Genomic DNA, 21,356 nt, shown 5'->3' on the forward strand with positions numbered 1-21,356 from the left:
TAGTCATTATGCCGTCCTGTCCGCTCACCCAGAAAGTGCTGGTGTTGAATGCCTCATGCTTAGACTACCATCTGGTGGTGGTTGTTTTCTTTCAAATAAACCATTTGTAGTTTCAGTCCGATGAGTTCATTCGGAATAGCCATGTAGTTTCTGAACCCAACATTCTCAGACTTATTTTTCCTGTAAATGAATTAATGGAAGGGGCGACTGAACTTAACATCAGAAAGTCAACCACAAGCACAGTTTGGGATATTTTTAAACACATTGCTTTATATTGGCACATCATAGCCACTTTGCACACAGTTTCCTTTTTTCTTATTTATGCTTAAACAATAAAAACGTCATTTCCATTTTTGCACCATTGTTTGCAGAGATAGAATAACATGCAAATTAAATTTTGTGTCTGTATTATTATTTTAAGAATAAATTTGAAATATTGATACATTCAGAATTTTTATTGATAAGACATATTTAATTATATACTGTACATATTTTATTTTAGTGTAGCGCTTCATCTTCATAAATAACTTCTGGCTTCAATAGCTTTAATGGCTTGATTTACTCTGGGTAAGATCTATCAAAAAAATATAATAATAATAATAATAATAATATGTCGTATTCACACAGTTCTTTTTTTATTCACAGAGTGATCCATCAATCCAGCCAAACGATAGTTCATGTAAAAATGAAAAAACAAAAAGTTTCATTTTCCATTGACCTCCATTTATTTATTTATTTTAATTTATATATTTATATTTGTCAAACCAAAGGCATTTGGTAACTTTTTTTTTTTTTTACTTTTTTTTTTAATACGCCCAAAAGATAGTTTGAAGAATGTTTTCAACTAAACAGATTTGGTTCCCATTGACTTCCAATCTATCTATCTATCTATCTATCTATCTATCTATCTATCTATCTATCTATCTATCTATCTATCTATCTATCTATCTATCTATCTATCTATCCATCCATCCATATGGTAAAATGAAATGAGAATAAAAACGGTTTGGTTACCAACATTTAAAATATTTTCTTGGTAGATATTTTGAAAGGTGTTGCTAACTTAACTGTTCGGTTTCCATTGGCTTCCATTATATTGTTTGTATATAAAATGTAAGTCAATACATGATAACCGGAATTGTTTGGTTAAAATATCTACCAAGAAAATATTTGGAGGAATGTTGGTAACTAAATAATTTTAGTTACTTTTGGCTTTAAGTATGTTTTTTGTCTATAAAATGCCAGTGGGTCAACAAGAACTGTTGGTTACCAATATATAATATATCTGCCAAGAATATATTTTGAGTAATGTTGATAACTAAACAGTATCGACTCCCATTGACTTTCAGTATGTTTTTTGTCTATACAATGGAATATTCTACAAACCAGAACTGTTTTGTTACCAACACATAATATATCTACTTAAGACTGTCTCTATTCTGTTGAACTTGAAAGAACGTATTCTAAAGAATGTTGGTAACCAAGCAGTCTTGGTTACCATTGACTTCCATTATATAGATGAAAAACCCCAAAACAATGGAAGTCAACAGGAGCCCGAACTCTTTAGTTACCAGAATTCTTCAAACTATCTTCTTCCATGTTCCACAGAAAGTCATACAGCTTTGAAACTACATGTGGAGGTGAATAAATGATGACAGAATTTTCATTTTTGGGTGAACTATTCCTTTAAGGTTTCTGGAATCAACTACCGATGTGAGGTTTTGAGGTTGGTACTCAGCGTTTTAAAAGCAACAATGTCTGTAGCAGCAGATGTAGACATAAACGCACAGCATAGCGATGAGACTGTCACATATGAAGCAGAGAGGAACAGGACGACTGACAGAATTAAGCCAGCACATTCAGGGCATCCGTGAGAATCTTCAGTTCATCTTTAATGGTCTCCAGCCCCTGTTGGATCTTCAGTGGGTTATCCAGCACTTCTATGCTGTCTGTGTACGGGTCAAACCGAACAGAAAATGGTCTCTTGATGCGGGTCACGTATGTTCTGTTTTAAAAGCAAATGAATATAATTATTGTCAACAATTAAGACAAATAAATAAAAATGTATAAAATGCATGAATCCTTTTTATTTTATCTTTGCGAAATACTTATAGAAAGTTTTAATAAAATAATCAGTAAACTAAGTTTATGTAGTTATGTAAGAAGAAGAAGAAGCCACATTGCAAGGCAATTTAAAATTAATCTAAAATATACCACTTTCTCTATATATCTGTAAAAATGTGAGCAGAAGTCTTTGATAAAAAAAAAATTGTTAATGAAAAGTTAATGGATATGCTATGCTTTTTTTTTTTTTTAGTTATTTGATTGCAAACAAAGAAGTAAATGCAAATGTAATTAATAAATATAATTTAACACACACATATATATAGTATTTATTTTTTTGTGCTGTATATGTTTTAATCATTAAAAAATTACATAATACCATTAATCTTTTATTATATATATATATATAGAGAGAGAGAGAGAGAGAGAGAGAGAGAGAGAGAGAGAGAGAGAGAGCACCTTTTATAAATAAATAATGTTGTAATTATTACATGTCAAATAATTATTATAATCTGTTTTATGGAGTATTATAATCATTTCCAAATATATTTAGACCCAAATTAATACATATTGTGACATGTGTTAAAATATATGTATACACACATAAACATTTTTTGACAATAATTGTAATTATAATTGTGCACTGTTATGTTTAAAAATAATGCTTTATCCCCATACATTACATATAAATCACTTACAGTACTTTTTTTATTATTATAATATTTTTTTTTACCACCTATTATATATAAATTAAAAAATAACAGCATTTGTTTTATGAAGCATGTTAATCCTAGCCAATTTTTCAAAAACTATTTTTAACATTTATTTTCACTGATAGCTATTTATATGATGGCCGAACCCACAGTACTGACAGCAAGATTATTAGTTGCAGCTCACCTCAGTTTCTCTGTAGCATCTGAGAAGCTTTCAGACACAAAATAGACGGGCTGGTAAGTCTGATCCTGGTATGGCTGAACAGCTACAATGTCCGGGTCAAATTCCCGTCGCTCTGGCTCATCTGAGAGAGAATGCTGAGAAAATGGATGACCGTAAAAGTCAAATGCTTTTACCATAAAAATCAGCAAAATAATTGATTTAAAAAATGACTGCCTGCCACTCACCACCAGCTCACCATAAGACGAGAGCAGTCCTGCTCCGTACGCTTTGACCGTCCCTGCCTGCTTACACAGTCCAAACTCCACTGTGAACCAGTACAGCTAAAAACACACAGCAGGACAGACTCACACAGTGCTGTGACTAGAGCTGCGTTTGAGAAAGATGTGGGATGTTTCATACTTACTGTTGACAGTTTCTCGATATCTTCATCAGAAGCTCCAAGAGAGGCCAGACCAATACTCTGAGAGAACAGAATTCGCAATACAGTTCGAAATGGCACGGAAATATGAGATATGTAAATACACTTCAGGTTTTTACCTGAGAAAACTGTGCAAATGTTCTGTCAGCCAATATCGGTACATGTCCGAGAAGTTCATGGACACAATCCCTGGAGAGGAAAGCATTCATTTATTGTGATTATTTGTGACCAATGTGCCATTGTTTCCATAAAGTGAACATTACTTTACTAAGCATAAAGCCGATGTCTGGATGTAAATCAAATGCATAATTGTATAACAGTTGTCATAAACGTAGACAGTGTGAAAGGAAGTGTCTTACGGCTCAGGCGAGTGCATGGGGGAGGAAGCGTGCCGTATGTATTGTGTGCACTGGAACACACGGAACGCCAGACTGGCCAGAAAATCCCGAGCGGAGAGTAGACCTGCCACCGGACGCAGCTGAAACCCTGTGCGCTCTTCATACAGGACGGAGAGAGAGAGACTCACCACCAGCATTCAGGGTGGCTTCCAGAGTGTTAGTATGTGGATGCTAGGGTGCTCTAGATTATTTGTATGGCATTGCTAAGCAGGTTCTCTAAGTGGTTACTTTCACGTTCCTATTACTACATTTTGTGATGGTGGGTTGCTTCTGGGTGGTTGCTAAGGTGTTCTGTGAAGATGCTGTTGTTGTCAAGGTGTTGTTATGTAGTTGCTCAGGTGTTCTAAGTGACTGCTATGATACTGCTATGCTGATGTTCTGAGTGGTTACTAAGACAGTGATATACCATTCCTGCAGTCTTCTGAGCGGTTGCTGGGGTGTTGTAGTTCCTTTGGTGGTTACTAGATGTTCGGGGCGGTTGCTAGGGTGTTGTGGTTCCTTTGGTGGTTACTAGATGTTCGGGGCGGTTGCTAGGGTGTTGTGGTTCCTTTGGTGGTTACTAGATGTTCGGGGCGGTTGCTAGGGTGTTGTGGTTCCTTTGGTGTTTACAAGATGTTCGGGGCGGTTGCTAGGGTGTTGTGGTTCCTTTGGTGGTTACTAGATGTTCGGGGCGGTTGCTAGGGTGTTGTGGTTCCTTTGGTGTTTACAAGATGTTCGGGGCGTTGCTAGGGTGTTGTGGTTCCTTTGGTGGTTACTAGATGTTCGGGGCGGTTGCTAGGGTGTTGTGGTTCCTTTGGTGTTTACAAGATGTTCGGGGCGGTTGCTAGGGTGTTGTGGTTCCTTTGGTGGTTACTAGATGTTCGGGGCGGTTGCTAGGGTGTTGTGGTTCCTTTGGTGGTTACTAGATGTTCGGGGCGGTTGCTAGGGTGTTGTGGTTCTTTTGGTGGTTACTAGATGTTCGGGGCGGTTGCTAGGGTGTTGTGGTTCTTTTGGTGGTTACCAGATGTTCGGGGCGGTTGCTAGGGTGTTGTGGTTCTTTTGGTGGTTACTAGATGTTCGGGGTGGTTGCTAGGGTGTTGTGGTTCTTTTGGTGGTTACTAGATGTTCGGGGTGGTTGCTAGGGTGTTGTGGTTCTTTTGGTGGTTACTAGATGTTCGGGGTGGTTGCTAGGGTGTTGTGGTTCTTTTGGTGGTTACTAGATGTTCGGGGTGGTTGCTAGGTTGTTTCTATGAGGACGTTCTAAATGTTCACAACAATGGTGTCCTAGGTGGTTGCTATGGCATTACTTGGCTGCTGTAGCATAGCTCTGGAATTCAGGGTGTTGGTGTGTGGTTGCTAGGGCGTTCTCGATGAGTTGTTTGACATTGCTTTGCCGGTTTTCTGACTGGTGGGTTAATAGGGCGTTGCTCTCTGGATGTTCTGGCTGGCTGGTTAGAGCTGTTGGTAGAAAGAGTGTTCCTATGTTGTTGCTAGGTGTTTACTAAAGTGGTCTGGGCAGTTGCAAAGGTGTTCTAGGAGTTTGCTCTAGGTGTTCTATGTCATTGCTAAGGTGTTCTGGGTTGTTGCCAGGGTAGTACTGTAGGATAAAGTTGCTAAGTGGTTGATGTGGCATGGCTGTCAGGTTGCTAAAGTATTCTAGGTGATTGCTAGCATATTCTGGGGTGTTGTTAGGGTGTGTTATTATGTAGTTGATGGTTGGTTGCTGTGGCAATTCTATGAGGTTTCTAAGTGTTCTAGATGGTTGTCAAGGTGTTGCTAGGTACAGGTTCTGTAGTTTTTACATACTGCTACTGTTTTCTGTTACTTTTCTCTTACTGGCAGTGCTTATGAACATTTCTAGTAACAAACGTGATTTGTTATAATAAATAAAATGCTGAATGACTTATGGGTTGTTCTGTTTTCTGGCTGCGTTGTAATTGGATTGGTACCTTTTAAAAAGCGGGACACATCCTCCAGCTGAGGGATGTTATCAGGACTGTAGCCGCAGTGTTTCTCCAGTAAGCAGAAAGCCTCTAGATGTTCACTGCAAGCATGGGTGGTGTACAAATCCCTGAGGGTGGAGTAGACCTCACGCCTGCACACACAATTGGTTGCATGTGAGAAGTCTGAATAAAAAACACGGCGTGAGGATCTCTGGCTGCGTATCATCTTGGGTTGTTTGTTTATTTCAATTGAACAAACCATGTTTCGATCTCCTCTTCTGTATATTCCACTCTGGGAATCGGTTCTCCACTGGAAAGAGAGACAACTGTGTGTCAAAAATCTGTGCCAACATTTCCAGACATGCAAATACTGCATGGTAAACATGGTTGCAACATACTGTTTGTATTTGAAGGCAATGTCTCCAATCATCTTCCGGCGTTTTCTGTAAATGGGGTCAGTGAATCCCTGCAAAATAAAACCAAAAACCAGTGCTTGTTATAGAACATTTTGAGGCTTTTTCACTCGTTTCCTGCCATTGAACATCGCTATCTCATGGCCAATTCATGCATAGTTTAATTCCTACAAATGTTCTACCTCGTAAAATACTAATGATTATACACAATTCGTATGAATTCATACGAGTGAGGCTGTACAGATTTGTACGTTTTTGTCAAAATTATCAAAATTGCTGGCAATCTTTTTAAAAGCGCAGGCAGGGAAAAAATTAAATATGAAATACATTACATATTTTAGGTAAATGAGTGTATATTTATTTTAGAAATAGAGAAGAGCTAATCCAACACTTACTGGATGATCCTGATCCAGATCCGGATCAAATTTGGTGATGAGATGATGGCATTTATTCAGTTCAGCGATTTTTCTTGGAAACCAGTGAACTGGAAAATGACAAAAGTAGAAAAGCTAAGCATAACTGACATTCAGATAAGCAAAAGATAAAACAGAGCAACGTTCTGCTTTAATAGACTCACATTTGACCTCTTTAGTGGTTTTGACGTTCTCTGCACTTCTCTTGAGAGAGCTGACCAGTGTGCTGACGTCTGAGAGGTGCACCTCACACTGAACATAATACTCCAGATCCTCCAGACCGTCCTTCGGTTTTCGGCTCGGTCTGGTCTCAAGATGATGGATCTTGGCTTCAAATGTCTGTGGTGTTCAGTAGTTGAACAACAAAATAAAATGTAAGAGAAAAATACAAGAAGTGACAGCAATAGCACTTGTTTGTTTCATAATGTTCAGTTTATTTTATGTGAATGCGTATGGATATATATATATATATGTGTGTGCGTGTGTGTGCGCGCATGCGCGTGTGTGTGTATGCATTGAAAGATGTGTACATATATGTCTGCATATGTCTAGCTTTTATTATTGTTTCTTGTAGTCTTATTGAATATGTTTTGAATATCTATTTTAATACTTGAGTATTTTGCAATTTTTCTTGCAATTTTATCTTTCAGTGTACTTTCTGCAATAATTAAATCTCAGTATTGCTAAGTAGAAAAGTAAATGAACTAATGTATAAAAAAACTATTTATACACTTGTTTTTTAAAGAATCTAAATACATAAATAAATGTTCACACACACACACACACACACACACACACACACACACACACACACACATATATATATATATATATAATATTATTAAATCTAAAATTAAATTAAATGATTTTAGTTACTTAAAATCATAAATCAAGAATATTTTCTTCTCTTCTACAGTACATATTTTTAAAAGTATTTTATGTTATAAATTAATAAATACATTTTAGGTGTATATTATTTCTTTAGTATTTTATGTTACTCAAGAGCATTTATCAAGAAAATAATAGTATTCTTCTTCTTATTAAGATAAGTAAATCAATTAATAAATGAATCTTTTAGATTTCTATATATATATATATTATTTATTTTTTATTTTTTTTCTTAAGTGATTCATATTTGATTCTTATTTGAGCACATTGTGATTCTTACTAAAATAGAATTTCCAAGATAATTTATTTTACGTTTTTCCTCAGGAAATCTTACCTCAAAAACCTTAAGCGTGCGGGACAGCGCTGGACTCTTTGAACTCCTTAGAGAAAAGAAGAGACTGAGCAAGGCTTTTCCATCGCTCTCCTCAAACACGATCTGCTCGCTGAGTCCCGCGGACTCCGCCGCTGCGGCCGCCGCCTCGCGCTCCTTGCGCGCATCCTCGATCAAACTCTGCCGCCTTCCCACAAACTTTTGAGACTGTCACAGAGAAGAGCACGATTCATTTAAGATCACACATTTCTATCCATTTCAAACTTCAATCTAGACCAGAAATAATAATAAGAATATAGCCCTGCTTACCTTTTGGACATCTGATGGAGGTGATTTACATCTCCAAAATCGCATAAGAACGTCAGTGCAGTCTATGTAATCCTGCCATATAGCTCAGACTTAATGAATCGCTTATGATCCAATGATACAGCCATAGACTGTATTCCTTGATCACCGCGTAATGCTGTGCGTAATGGAGAGTCCATTTACGCACAGCAAAACAGTGATCTGTAGGGATAGAGGTGCATCAAAAATGCTACACTATTTTGAATAATATCCGAAAAGTTATTTCACAAAATATTACTCAACTGTATGCATTTAATTGCATTATATAACATTAAACTAAATAGCACTTGCAAACAAATGCGAGGCTAACTTCATGAATTCTATAGATTGTTTTATTTATTTATTTATTTATTTTTTATAGGCTAACAAGAAAAATGCCACTTGGTTCGATGTCTTGTTTTCTAATGAAATAAAATTCATACATTTTAGATGATGCAACATACTTAATTTTGGGATTACTGTATTTGCATACCTGTATGAATTGTCATAAAAAAGTACATTTATTTCCATGACGAGACTCCCGTGGAGTTTATTTTATTTTATTTTTATTTTTTTATCATAAAATATTTCGAATTGGACGAGGAGGGTATTTCAAATTAGTCATTTTTTTATTCTTAATTCTAATGCTATTAATATGGGTGAAGCAGAGAGTTGAAGACTCTTACCGTGATGGAATCGGAGCGCTCGAGCTCAGACGCAGCTCTCCGGATGCTCTTTGTGGAAGATGTGGAGCTGCTTGAATTCGGCATGTCTGAACGGAAGAAGGGATCTTGTGCTCTCTTGGGACTGCAGCTCACTTACTTCCATCTGCAGCTTTCTTTCCCCCTTATTTATAGAGATGATTTCTCCTGCCTGACGTCAAGCTGGCCTCCGTCATTTAGCATCCTGAAGCTCCTCACACCACTCTCGTTCATAATTTGATTCCGACTTTGCTATACGTAACTGTCTGTTTACATTGCCAGCGCGTGTCTCACTAAATCATCTGCTAATTATCAATGTAAGAATGAACAATCTGCACTGTAAAAATGTGGTTACCTGCATTTGTTACCTTAAACAGCATTTTTTTTACCTGACTTGACTTGAAAAGTTAAAAATATTGTATTACTTCCTATAAAATGAATTAAACAAGTATATATATCATTCATAATCTGTAAATGAAGGTCAGAATCTCTCTCTCTCTCTCTCTCTCTCTGTTTCATAGTGTGTGTGTGTGTGTGTGTGTGTTTTAACTGTGTTAGATTGTGCTGAAAAGCATAAAATATATACTTCAAAGTAATTTATGTGGCTATAGAGAATGACTGAAATAAATATTATTTATTTTTAGTTAATAACATAATAGTTAAAGCCATCCCAGTTATATTTAGTGTAATATTCAGAAATGTAGGCTGGTTGATTGATTGGTTGATTGATTGATCGATTGATCAAAAATTAGATTTGTCAGCCATTCGGCATCATTAATATATATTACATATTTCTACATTGTTTTATATTTACTGTCTGAAAAATGTAAACCCATCTTAAATATTGTTCAGAAATGTATATTAATTCATAAACGCATTAATTTATTTATGATTATGGGGCAGCTGTGGCCTGATGGTTAGAGAGCCAGACTAGTTACCAGAAGGTTGCTGGTTCGAGTCTTGGTGCTAGCAGGAGTTGGAGGTGGAAGGGAGTGAATGAACAGCGCTCTCTACCACCCTCAATACCCATGGCTGAAGTGCCACTAAAGCCCCAGTTGCTCCCTGGGTGCTGGATATATAGTGCACTTGGATGGGTTAAATGGGCTGCCATACTTGGCAAATCTAACGACTTTAACTTTTCATTAAAAAATGTGATTTGCCACCAATTTAGTGCCCTGCATTTCAGCCCGGGCTAACGGGCCATACTTTTCTACGCTCCTAGGGCCGGTCTTCGGGCCAATGTTCACCTTATAGTTCAGACACGGGCCGGGCCTCAGGCCGGTTTTAGGCTTCTCCTAATTTTTATGTTTTAGACATCCATCAATTATTGATTAAGAAAAAATGCTGCGCTGGTGAAAACAATACTAGACCGTACTGCCTCTGTCAAGAGTGGCTCAACAGTGTTTAATGTCCCGCCGGCAGCAGCATGTATGGTGTGTGCCGTCAGTGCAGCTGAAGAGTTCTGCGTTCAAATGCACTCAACAGACTAAAGCTTGTCACAAAGCACAGGTGTCCTGACATTTTATCCTACCCGTTATATCGTCCTACCAGGGTTTACTGCGCATGCACACATCAACATTGAGTCCCTTTTCTCATGCTAAACAACATTTAATGTATCTGTATTACTGTAAGGGTAGGTTTAGGACTTTTGGTTTTCTATAGCTGTATCCCTTCTAGCTACAACCGTGAATATAACATAATTACTGTATTTGCATTTCACTGTAAGGTTTAGGGTTGTGGTAGGTGTAGATGTTAATAAACCATCATTTTACAGATAGCATTTTACGGTGTCGAATTACCATAAATGTGTCAGGGGTAAATAGTAAGGAGATTTTTTAATTTCTTGTAATAAACTAGAGTTTTTAAGTTGGCAATCCTTGGGTGCATTTTCTAAAAGCATTGTTAGACAACTATGGTCGCAATTTCTGTCATTACCAACACACTGCAGTTCAACATTTCAGTTTCCGGAAACCATAGTTCAAATGAACATACAGCGTAGTAAACTTACATGGAACTACAGCTATCGACCTGTGGTAAAAGCATGGTTTCTTGTTAGTAACAAAACATATTAAATTAGTCATCGGGTGCCATGTTCAATGTAGCAGCAATTTAGAAATCTTGAATCAATTAATGAGCAGAAGTTATTACTCCACCACATGCATTTGACATAATTAAAAACAGCCCTAAATTGTTGAACTAATGTGGGTCAAACTACGGAGATGCGACCATGTTCGGGAAACAGTCGTGACCGGCTAGTTAGTTTCCACAACACTGATTAACCTACTATGGTGGTTAATCAGTGAATTGTATTGGAAATACACCCAACTCGCCATCTCCTCATTAGACGTGCCTTTAGAGAGAAGTGCATCTTTACCGATTATGATTATAATAAAAAAGGTTTTGTTTATGATTAGTTTTATTTCGTTAAGTGGTAATTTAAAGCTTTCTGTAGATATATTTATCTTGTCTGTGAGTCATGTATTCGCCGAGCTTCGATTCATTTTTGTGAAACACTCCTGTTCAAGACAAGATGGCAGAAAGCACAACATGTTTGTTTTCTTCATTTTATAAAAGCACAACATTTTGTTGATATTGTGAGTGCACACAAATACAAGAAGACCCTTTACAGTTCTGAATGATGTATTACTCCAATCTTTGTGAGCGAAAATGACGGTGTAGGCTGTAAGTTGTTTCCACTGAATAGAAATGCAAGCGATCTCACTGGCAACTCCTTGTCTTGCAAAGCGCGCTTTAGCTTCTACGTTTTTCTAAATTATCTAAATAAATAAAAAATGCATAAAATGAAACGAAATATAATAATTTTGCCATTACATACAAAACTGAACTTTTTAAATAGCTGAAATAGCTCGGGCCGGTAATTCTGATAAGCTGTTCGACACGGGTCGAGTTAGGGCCTATATTTGGGGCTCATGCAAGGCTCTACACCAAATTAGCATAATTAAAATTGTTATTTACAGTATACAAAACAGCTGAAAATAAATTGTTTTGTGACATTTACAAATTCATTGAAATTTCCATGACAGTTAATTTTACAAGAACCACTGTTTCACTTCCCTTTTTTAAACCTATAGACCATACAGGTCTAGTTACTCATCTATAGGTCTTAGACACGTGGCATTTAATGTTTTTAATTAAATGACAGTCAGCCTGGAGCAAGCTGTGGTTGAGGGCATGGTGATGATGATAAAATAGGACTACTTTAGATTGAACCTCCCAACCTTTGTTATAGAAGCCAAGACCCTTAAACATTATCCAGTCACCCTGAGGGTCTAACATTTATGTTACATGACATGAGCCAGATCTGGTTACTTTCAAATGTAATCAGTTACCCTGTTGAATACAAATCAGTTTCCAACTTAGTGGGTTGAGTTGCGCTAAAATGGTATGCAATTCAGAAATATACATTTCTTATCAAAATAAAAACAGCAAAAGAGCTCTTCTAATCCACCATAAAAGCATTCATGTGACTGACAAAATGTCTTCACTTTCAACAAAAGTCAACTGTGGAAAATTAAGTCACTTTATCAGCTCAACCGAAAATCCATGGTCATTTTCCTCAGCAAAGGTAATTGTGATTAAAAGCTGCCAGTTGTTTTCTGTCTTCTACCTAAACATCATGTGTTCTTTCCAGCCGTGAACAGTTTGATGTGTAAATTGATTAAAGTCGCCATGTGCAGAGCCCTGTGGTCCAGACGCTAAAAGGATTACCAGCAGTTTCAGCCACATGTGCAGCAACAGCTGGAAAAGCGCTTGGGTGCTGGGGGTTTGTAAGATAAAATGCTAAAGAGTACTTACGTACCCTTGGGCCATGCGCTGGAAGACTGTCCTTTACTGGGAGGGGCAGAGGAGAGGAAAAGATAATGCATGGTGACATTAAAAGAAAGCACACTGATTTTCTGCACTGTTCAGTCAGTTTGAGGATGAAATGCAACTGAACTTGTGCTTCTCTGATCTTTAATGATCTGTACATAAGAAGACAGTGGATGTTGATTTGGATAACAGGTCTAACAGGCATTTCAGTATTTGCTGTTTTCATACTGTGGCTTTTGAAAGTGAAGAAGAATGAAGAGTGAAGAATGATGAAAATATGTAGTTTTTATAATAAACAACAACAGCATTTGGTTCTGGTCCTCAAATCAGTTCTGCCTTTTTGTGTTAAAGTCATGTCAGAAAGATTGTACGTATGTAGGAGTTGAATGCACATAAACGGAATGCAAATTACTGTGAATTTAACGGTAAAAGACTGTAAAAATGAAACAGAAATATCCAGTTAAATGGTTAATGGTAAGTTCCCCTACTACATACAGTGAAAAACTGTTTGTATACCCATATACTGTATACCGTTTTTGGATGTGGAAAAAGAACATATAATTTACAGTGAATAACAATAAATTGACATTCACAGAATTCTCTGCTTTACATTTCAGATCTGGTGAAATCATCATCCTAATTGTACAGCATTGTACGGAGCCCCACACATGACATGCAAGAAAAAATAAATAAATTGTGCGCACGATTTACTAATTTGTTCCCTCAATGTACTAAAACGTGCGCACAATTACTACTGTGTTCCCTCGATTTACTATTGTGTTCCCTTGAATTTGCTTAATTGTGTGCATGATTTAGCAAATCGAGGGAACGAATTAGTAAATTGTGTGCACCATTTATTAATAGAGTGAACGAAATAGTAAATCGAGGGAACGCAATAGGAATCGTGTGCACATTTTAGTACATTGAGGGAACGAATTAGTAAATCATGCACACGATTTAGCCTTATATTTTTTCCTGCATGTTATGTGTGGGGCTCCGTTGCATTGTTACACAAATGCCTAAAACTTTTAACAGTACTATAGCTTTGCAGGTTTTCTTGAAGCATCTTGGAGACGTTGCAACAGTTCTTCTGGATTGAGTCTGTCTCAGTTTGTTCTGTTTCTTCATATTATTCCAGACAGACTGGATTATGATTAGATTAGATCTCTGTGTGGAGCACTGGCTGTTGTCAGACATAAATCTCTGGATTATTACAATTAATGGCAAAAATTAATATTTGGAAATATAAACTAATATTTCCCACTGACAAACTACAGCAAAAGATAAAAATAACTGACCATTTTACACTGGTGAAAATACCAGTGTTCCAATGATTTTGGCCACCAGTATATATATATATATATATATATATATATATATATATATATATATATATATATATATATATATATAAAACAACAATAAATGTCCAGGTAATGGAAAAGATTCAATTTGTGATTCAAAGCTGTAGTACAATACCACTGATTATCTAATTGGTTTACAAAAACATATCTTGGGAACATATCTGTGTTTGCTCTGAATAACACATGGATATTAACTGACGGATATAGGCACAATGGTTATCCATGAACCACCTGATGCGCTGACTCACCGTCGTTCACGGCCAATTTCCCCACACTGCAAATTGAGTGTCTTTGTTCTAAATGCCGTACCGAACTAGGTGGCATCACTTTGGCATTCATTGTGCACTGTTTATTCATTTTTCCCCTTTTCTGTAAGTTACAGAAGAACCCACACCGGCATAGGGACAACAATTATCACAATTATGTATTGATTGGATGTTAGCCTCCTCCCGAAGGGGCCCGCAGCATAATTGTTAGACTTCAGACAGAGTAATTGCAGCACGCTCACAGCTGGCCGATTATTCTTCATCCCCCACAATTCTTTTCTCTTTCCTTCATTCGTTCTTTCTCTCGCTTTTTTTCTTCATTGAATGTTACCTTTCATCTCAACAGTGGTCATTAAATACACAAAATGGGAGGGACAACCAATAAATATTCTATTCAATGTAATCAACTGTATTACTTATTAACCATAACAATGAGTATTTTTAATCAAATGCTGACAATAACGCATGAATGTGACAGGTTTTATGTTGTAGTATATCAGGTCTGTGAAACCTTTGGGTGACATATCTTGCTGTAGGTTTGTCTTGTTCACTGTGGTTTAAATGTATAAATCATGTTTCCTGATACACCAGTTCTTAATATCTATGGAAAACAAGGCTTGTGGCACCTGTGGATTGTGCTAGACATACTTTATTGAGGAAACATTACTCTAGCAAATTGAATACCACTCCACTAAAAATTTAATTATTTACCATATTTAAAGGCAGCTTTGAGGGTTTAAAGGGTTAGTTCACCTAAAAATGAAAATTAGGCCATAAATTACTCCCCTTAAAGTATCATACATAGGTGTATATGACTTTCAGACGAATCCAGTCAAGAGTTATATTAAAAATTTATATTGTTGCAGTAAGCGGGTGTTGCAGTGCTTCAGTCAAAAAGAAGTTAAATAAAAAGTGTCCATCCAATAAAAAAAGGGTCTCACATAGCTCCAGGGGGTGAACAAAGGCCTCCTGTAGCGAATCGATGCGTTTTTGTAAGTAAAATATCCATATTCAAAACATAATAATCACTTTAATCTAGCTTGTGCCAACAGTTGTACACGAAAGCAATTCCTGGCTGATGACATATAAGGTCGGCATGGAGATTTTAGGGTTAAAATTAAAATGCATTCATCATTTGACCCTCATGTTGTTCCAAGCCTGTGTAACACAAAAGGAGACATTTATTAGAGTGGCGCAGGTGCTCTTTTCCATAAAATGAAAGTGGACAGTAACTTTACTGCCACGCCTAAAAATGTTAAAAAATTACCGCAAAAATACTTTTAATACTGTCAGGATTCTGGACTGTCTGTGTCGTGTTTTGCCCCTGTTTCTGTTTGTCGTTATTTGGTCATGTTCCTGTCCTCATTTGGTTTGATCCTATGCATCTGTATTTCCAAAGTTATCCATTAAATTTAAGTCTCAGCCTTTGCCTTCAGTGCTTATTGGGTCCACTTGTTTCTATGTGTTTTTGCTCAACTCCGTTTGTGTTCTGTGTCTCAAACGGTCTTCCCACAGCAGTGTACTGTGACAAATACAGTCTTATATGTATTTTAAGACACTGACAGAGCTTCGTCGGAGGCTAAAATTGATCTCAAAGACCATTAATTTACATCACCCTGGGTTATCAAAAACTCTCTATTTTACCCTTTGACCACAGAAATCCTATAGGTTATCAGAAATTTGTCTCTGACATCAAAATTGTTAACCTTGGACCTGGAATAGTGGAAAAACTATTGTTCAAAATTGCACACTTGTATAATACTTGCAATTTCTCATTAGAAGCACTTCATGGTTTGTGTATAGCCTTTAAATTGAAAATTTTGAATTTATCAAATTTATAAATTAGGAAAGAAACTTACTTGAAAAAAATGGAAGGATGGTTGGATGGATGGATGACTAAATACTAACTTTTGTTGAGCAGAGTGCAATGAAAACTTATTTTTGAGCAACAAAACCATATCTGTAGTATGTGTTTTGCTGGTTATGGTGTGGATGTAATTACCCGTTGGCATAATTGTACTTCAATGTGTCAAAATACAGCTGCCAAGCACAACGGCTAATCAGAGTGCACCTCCGTTAGTTTTTGCACATGTTATTTGTCAGAGGTGGTTTAAGCCATGACTGCGGTTGTGACGTGACAGCTTAAAATCTCTATAAGGACCTTGTAATTGATTTTGATGCTCTTTAGTAACTGTAGTGTTTATTTGAAGTGTCTTTAAAAACTGAAAATTCACATATTGTGAATATATTGAAAGGGATAGTTCACCCAAAATTTAAATACTGAGTACTGTTTACTCTCCCACAAGTTGGTCCAAATCTGGTTGAGTTTCTTTCTTCTGCTGAATACAAAATAAAATTGTGAAGAATTCTAGTAACAAAACAGTTGCCCATTCCAATTGACATAGTATTATTATATATTTTTTTTCATACTATGTAAGTCATAGAGGTATGGAACAACATGAGGTTGAGTAAATTAAGGCAGGATTTAAATTTTTGGGTGAACTGTACTTTTAATGCTCATTATGTACATGCATGAATGGTTCCAGTTTGATCAGTGAGCACTTAAGGAAACAACACAGTGTTCTTGAAACATTATTATGGAGTAATGTGTACTATGTAATTACTTTTCTGAAACCTTTCATTTTGACTTTAATGAGATGATACTATTTTTGTTATTGAATTGCCACCTATTTTGAGTATAGCCAAAGTGGAAGATTATATTTAAGCATACTTAGTGAAAAGTCCACAAGAGAACATTAAAAACAACTCAAATCTTTAAAATAATGTCTAATACATGTATATATTAAAAATGTATGTAGTTAAGAAGTTATGGTTTAATAATTGTTAAATAATTATTGTAAAATATTATGTAAAATAATGTAATGATTAGTTTGTATTTTATTAATATTAATAATTAGTGTTAGAGACTGGCCATATTCTATGTACTTCATGTACAGTGGCAGTACAATGTGTCTGTTTTGTTTTGTTTATTTATTTTTATTTTTATTATTATTATTTGACATGTACAACTTATAAATGAATTAATATGTATTTCATTAAACTGATAATATTTAGTTAAATATTATTAAAGTTAGTTATACATAATTGTATGTTCAATGAATTATGATGTTTTTTTATTTATATGTTTTTAAGCTGCATTTCTTGTACACTGAATAAAAATAATTTTCACTTCAAAATTGCAAGTAATTACAGGAACGGCAATTAACACATTGGATTTAACATGAAATACAACTTAGAATTATTATTATTATTTACTGTAAAATTTAATTAATAAAAAAAAATTAAAATAATTTATACCACAATATGGATTAAATATTTTACAGGGATTTGCTTTTTGCCTCCAGTGCCACTGGTGTGTCATATTTGATCAAGAACAGGGTCTTCACAAGTCATATCAACACAAACAACTCATATGCACCATTATATGTCGATCAAAAAAGTTATTTAGCTTGTCTGGGCCCATTCAGAGCAGAACTTTTGTTTTGCTGTAGATAATAGTCGAGTACATTTATGTTGCAACTTAAACCCAGAAGACACATCAAATGTATTGTACTCATTATAACCGCTCTCACCTGAGGGGATATTTCGGTCCAACAGCTCTGCCTCCCCTCTCCCATTAGTCCCAAACCTTCTCCACGAGTGAGTGTGTTATTGAATTTACCTCCTGCCGCAGGCAAAGATGAAGCTGGATGTGATAATTATGACCACCCTAAACCCAGAGACGCACCTCCTAATTAAACTCTGACATTTTCTTGCCACTGAACACACACACTGTTTTCCTCAGTCTTATCTCCTTCCTCTTGCTCTTTGTTCTCAAACCAGCTCTTATGATAACGGGGGAAACAACTAGAAAATGTTCTTTAATACCTTTCTTGAAATGTTAATGAGCTGAGAAAATGTTTGGCATAATTCACAGATAAATCCACAGCACTTAAGTACAGCAGGAATTTATTTTGCTGTTGAGTTTTACCCTCGAGTCATGAACTGACAGTAGGCACATTTCCATTACAAATTTGTGCAAATCTTTGCCAATATTTTATAAATGTAAAAATTATATTTTATATATATTTTATAAAAGTCATGGCAATGGATTTTGATGGGATTTTGACGGATTTTGGCTGAACTAGCTATTATATTTAATAGAAGGAGGTGCATATACACATATATTGACAGAAGCAGTGTGGACAGCAACTTCTGGGATGTTAACTCGAGTGGCCTCGATCAGCTCCGGTGGCCGTTTCAGAGCCTTAACATGCTGCAGACAAACAGTATGCAGTGTAAATATTCTAAGCATTTCCTGGAGAACCACTTCATGCGAACTTAAAAACTATTTTGCGATATATGGGCATTTCATTACCAACCATCATGCTGTTCCAAACCAGTATGCGTTTCTTACTTCTCTTGAACACAAAAGAAGAATGTTGAAGACTGTTGGTAACCAACACTGGCTTTTACAGTATTTTTTTCCATATATGCGGAAGTCAAGTTCCCTTTCAAGGGAACTTCAAACTACATCCTCTAGGGGTTGCTATGGGGGAATGCCTCGTCGTGACACGTGTCTAAAGCATACATTGGAAAAACACCAACAACATGTTGGCCGGCGACAGCCTATGACGTCACTACCAGTGTGACTATAGTATAAATAGGCACCAGGAGAACACTTCATTCTCTTCTTCGTCTTCATTGCCGGTTTGTTTGAAGCATACAGCATTTAGGAGGGCATATTTCTCGCCGTAGGCTTTGCTCTGATACCTGCAGTTCACACGGCTCATGTACAGAGGGTGTGTGTGTGTGTGTGTGTGTGTGTGTGTGTGTGTGTAGTGAAAAGCAAGCGTTCAGCTCTCGAGGGAGTTGGATGCACACTTCTGTGCTCATTGTGATGCATTCGCAAGACTACTAAGGGGATGTGACTATTTCACCATTTACCCAAGTTTGTAGACAACATTTGCATGTGTGCGTTTGCCTCCTGAGGGAATAGTAATGCATTCCCGGCATCAGTTTTGCTCGCGCTTGATTTCTGTGGTACACTAGCGAGTGGGCAGAGCATGTTTAGCTCCCGCAGGAGCTGAATGCATGCTGCGCGTTGCGTCGCGGAGAGAACATGGAAAGGATTTCTCCCTATCAGTAATTTCCTCTTGTTTATGCTGCACTATGGCTTGAATTGTTTAAAAAAAAAAAAAAAAAAAACATAATAAAAACTCCACAGATTCCATCATACTAGTTATGCCAACATCGCGGGGATGCATGAGAATGGTTGTGAGAAAGATGCCACCTGTTGAAGAGAAATGGCCATGCTATCTGTCCTTGGGGGAAGCATCTTCTCTTAAGATGTTAGTGTTTTAGGATAATTCTTGCCTATTAAGCTTAGATACCTCTGTCGAGACAGTGGTTGAGCAGATCAGGAAGGCCAAGGTGTGTGCAGCGGCCTTCAAATCCTTAGTTCTACGAAGGTCCAGGTCTGAACCCGTACAACCCAGGATTCCTGGACCTCCTCGATCTGAGGATCAGAAATGGGCACAGAAGGATAGTGTCATAGCTCGTGCCCCCCTGCAGGTAGGAGGAAATTGCAGGTCAAAAGGTGGGAGGCAAGTTAAGAGATGTGAGCCAAACGAGGCATCAGAACTTTTGTCTGGATTAGAGTGATACTTGAGTATCTACTCATTACCTTCAGGGATTTAACATCTGCCTTATCTTCCCCTTCCTATTTCCCCTGTGACCACCATCTTGCCACCTAACCGAGGTTAGGTAGGAACTTTCTGCATTACAAACCCGATTCCAAAAAAGTTGGGACACTTGAGATTACAAATCTCATTAACATATGTTTTATTCACAGTAGAATATAGATAACATATCAAATGTTGAAAGTTAGACATTTTGAAATGTCATGCAAAATATTGGCTCATTTTGAATTTCATGAGAGCTACACATTCCAGAAAGGTTGGGACAGGTAGCAATAAGAGGCCAGAAAAGTTAAATGTACATATAAGGAACAGCTGGAGGACCAATTTGCAGCTTATTATGTCAATTGGCAACATGATTGGGTATAAAAAGAGCTTCTCAGAGTGGCAGTGTCTCTCAGAAGTCAAGATGGGCAGAGGATCACCAATTCCCCAATACTGCAGCGAAAAATAGCGGAGCAATATCAGAAAGGAGTTTCTCAGAGATAAATTGCAAAGAGTTTGAAGTTATCATCATCTACAGTGCATAATATCATCCAAAGATTCAGAGAATCTGGAACAATCTTTTTGCGTAAGAGTCAACACCGGAAAACCATACTGGATGCCTGTGATCTACAGGCCCTTAGACCAGTGTTAATTTTGACAGCAAATTAGGATTTAGTCTTAGTCTTAGTCTTTTGAATAACACACCATTTAGTTTTAGTCACATTTTAGTCATCTGAAATGTTTTAGTTTTAGTCTAGTTTTAGTCGACTAAATATCATAAGAGTTTTAGTCTTAGTCTAGTCTTAAGTCTTTTAGTCTTAGTCTAGGTTTTTTTAGTAGAACAAAGTCAACTTAGTTGACTTGACTAAATGTTTCCATCAGTCTGTTATGGAATGGTATTTATAAAATAAACATAAGGCCTGCTCTCAACGAAAAATATACATGCTCTCTGAAAAAGATATGCATTCGTCCTGAATGATATGCAATGCATATGACATTCAAGATGAAGTACAGTATTATTGAAATAGACAACCACCTATATTATATTTGTATTGTATGTTCATTCTATTTCTTTATTTGTGCTATTTACACAAAGTTTACATTTTTTTAAGTTTGTTTTTGTTCATTTAAAATAGCACTGCATAGTCTTCACTGTAAAATAAAATACACAATCAAACCAAAATGTATTCAGACACCTTCAACGTTTCTTACAATATCACAGTTTATTTGCTGTAGTTTAGAAATTGGTAATAAAATATGACAATAACTCAGGGTTAAACTGTGTCAGAACAACAAATTCATCTTGATAATGTCGGATGCAATGCTTAATTTGGTTCAGTCTGTGGTGTGAAAAGGTTGCATTAGCAATTAAAGAAAGAAATACTTAAGCAAAACATGCTCAGGTCCCTAATAATTTTTATTTATTTTTTTGTATTTTTTAG

At 36.5% G+C, this 21,356-nt stretch overlaps 1 protein-coding gene across 2 annotated transcripts; it reads right to left on the bottom strand.

Moving 5' to 3' along the window:
- Positions 1 to 250: 250 nt before the first annotated feature.
- LOC128013814 (tyrosine 3-monooxygenase) lies at positions 251 to 8,894 on the bottom strand. Of its 2 annotated transcripts, none has more exons than XM_052596985.1 (13): positions 8,755 to 8,894; positions 7,748 to 7,951; positions 6,690 to 6,864; positions 6,508 to 6,596; positions 6,098 to 6,165; positions 5,959 to 6,009; positions 5,706 to 5,851; positions 3,739 to 3,874; positions 3,499 to 3,568; positions 3,365 to 3,421; positions 3,186 to 3,281; positions 2,962 to 3,095; positions 251 to 2,005 (listed from the first exon to the last, which is right to left on the bottom strand). In XM_052596985.1, the coding sequence occupies exons 1-13, from the start codon at positions 8,836 to 8,838 to the stop codon at positions 1,846 to 1,848; spliced, it is 1,470 nt and encodes a 489-aa protein (XP_052452945.1). In that variant the 5' UTR covers positions 8,839 to 8,894; the 3' UTR covers positions 251 to 1,845. The 2 variants fall into 2 exon arrangements, 1 of the variants encoding a protein (XP_052452945.1); XR_008183414.1 differs by having other exon boundaries at positions 1,856 to 2,005; positions 3,197 to 3,281.
- Positions 8,895 to 21,356: the final 12,462 nt, after the last annotated feature.

Source organism: Carassius gibelio, chromosome B25 (genome assembly GCF_023724105.1).
Source record: "Carassius gibelio isolate Cgi1373 ecotype wild population from Czech Republic chromosome B25, carGib1.2-hapl.c, whole genome shotgun sequence".
In the NCBI taxonomy this organism is placed as follows: domain Eukaryota; kingdom Metazoa; phylum Chordata; class Actinopteri; order Cypriniformes; family Cyprinidae; genus Carassius; species Carassius gibelio.

Excerpts from the sequence above, each read along its gene's own strand:
- LOC128013814 (XM_052596985.1), bottom strand. The coding sequence starts at position 8,838 with ATGCCGAATTCAAGCAGCTCCACATCTTCCACAAAGAGCATCCGGAGA. Across the intron at positions 6,010-6,097 it reads ATTGCCTTCAAATACAAACA|TGGAGAACCGATTCCCAGAG; the intron begins GTATGTTGCAAC and ends CTCTCTTTCCAG. Across the intron at positions 2,006-2,961 it reads GATGCTACAGAGAAACTGAG|AACATACGTGACCCGCATCA; the intron begins GTGAGCTGCAAC and ends CTTTTAAAACAG.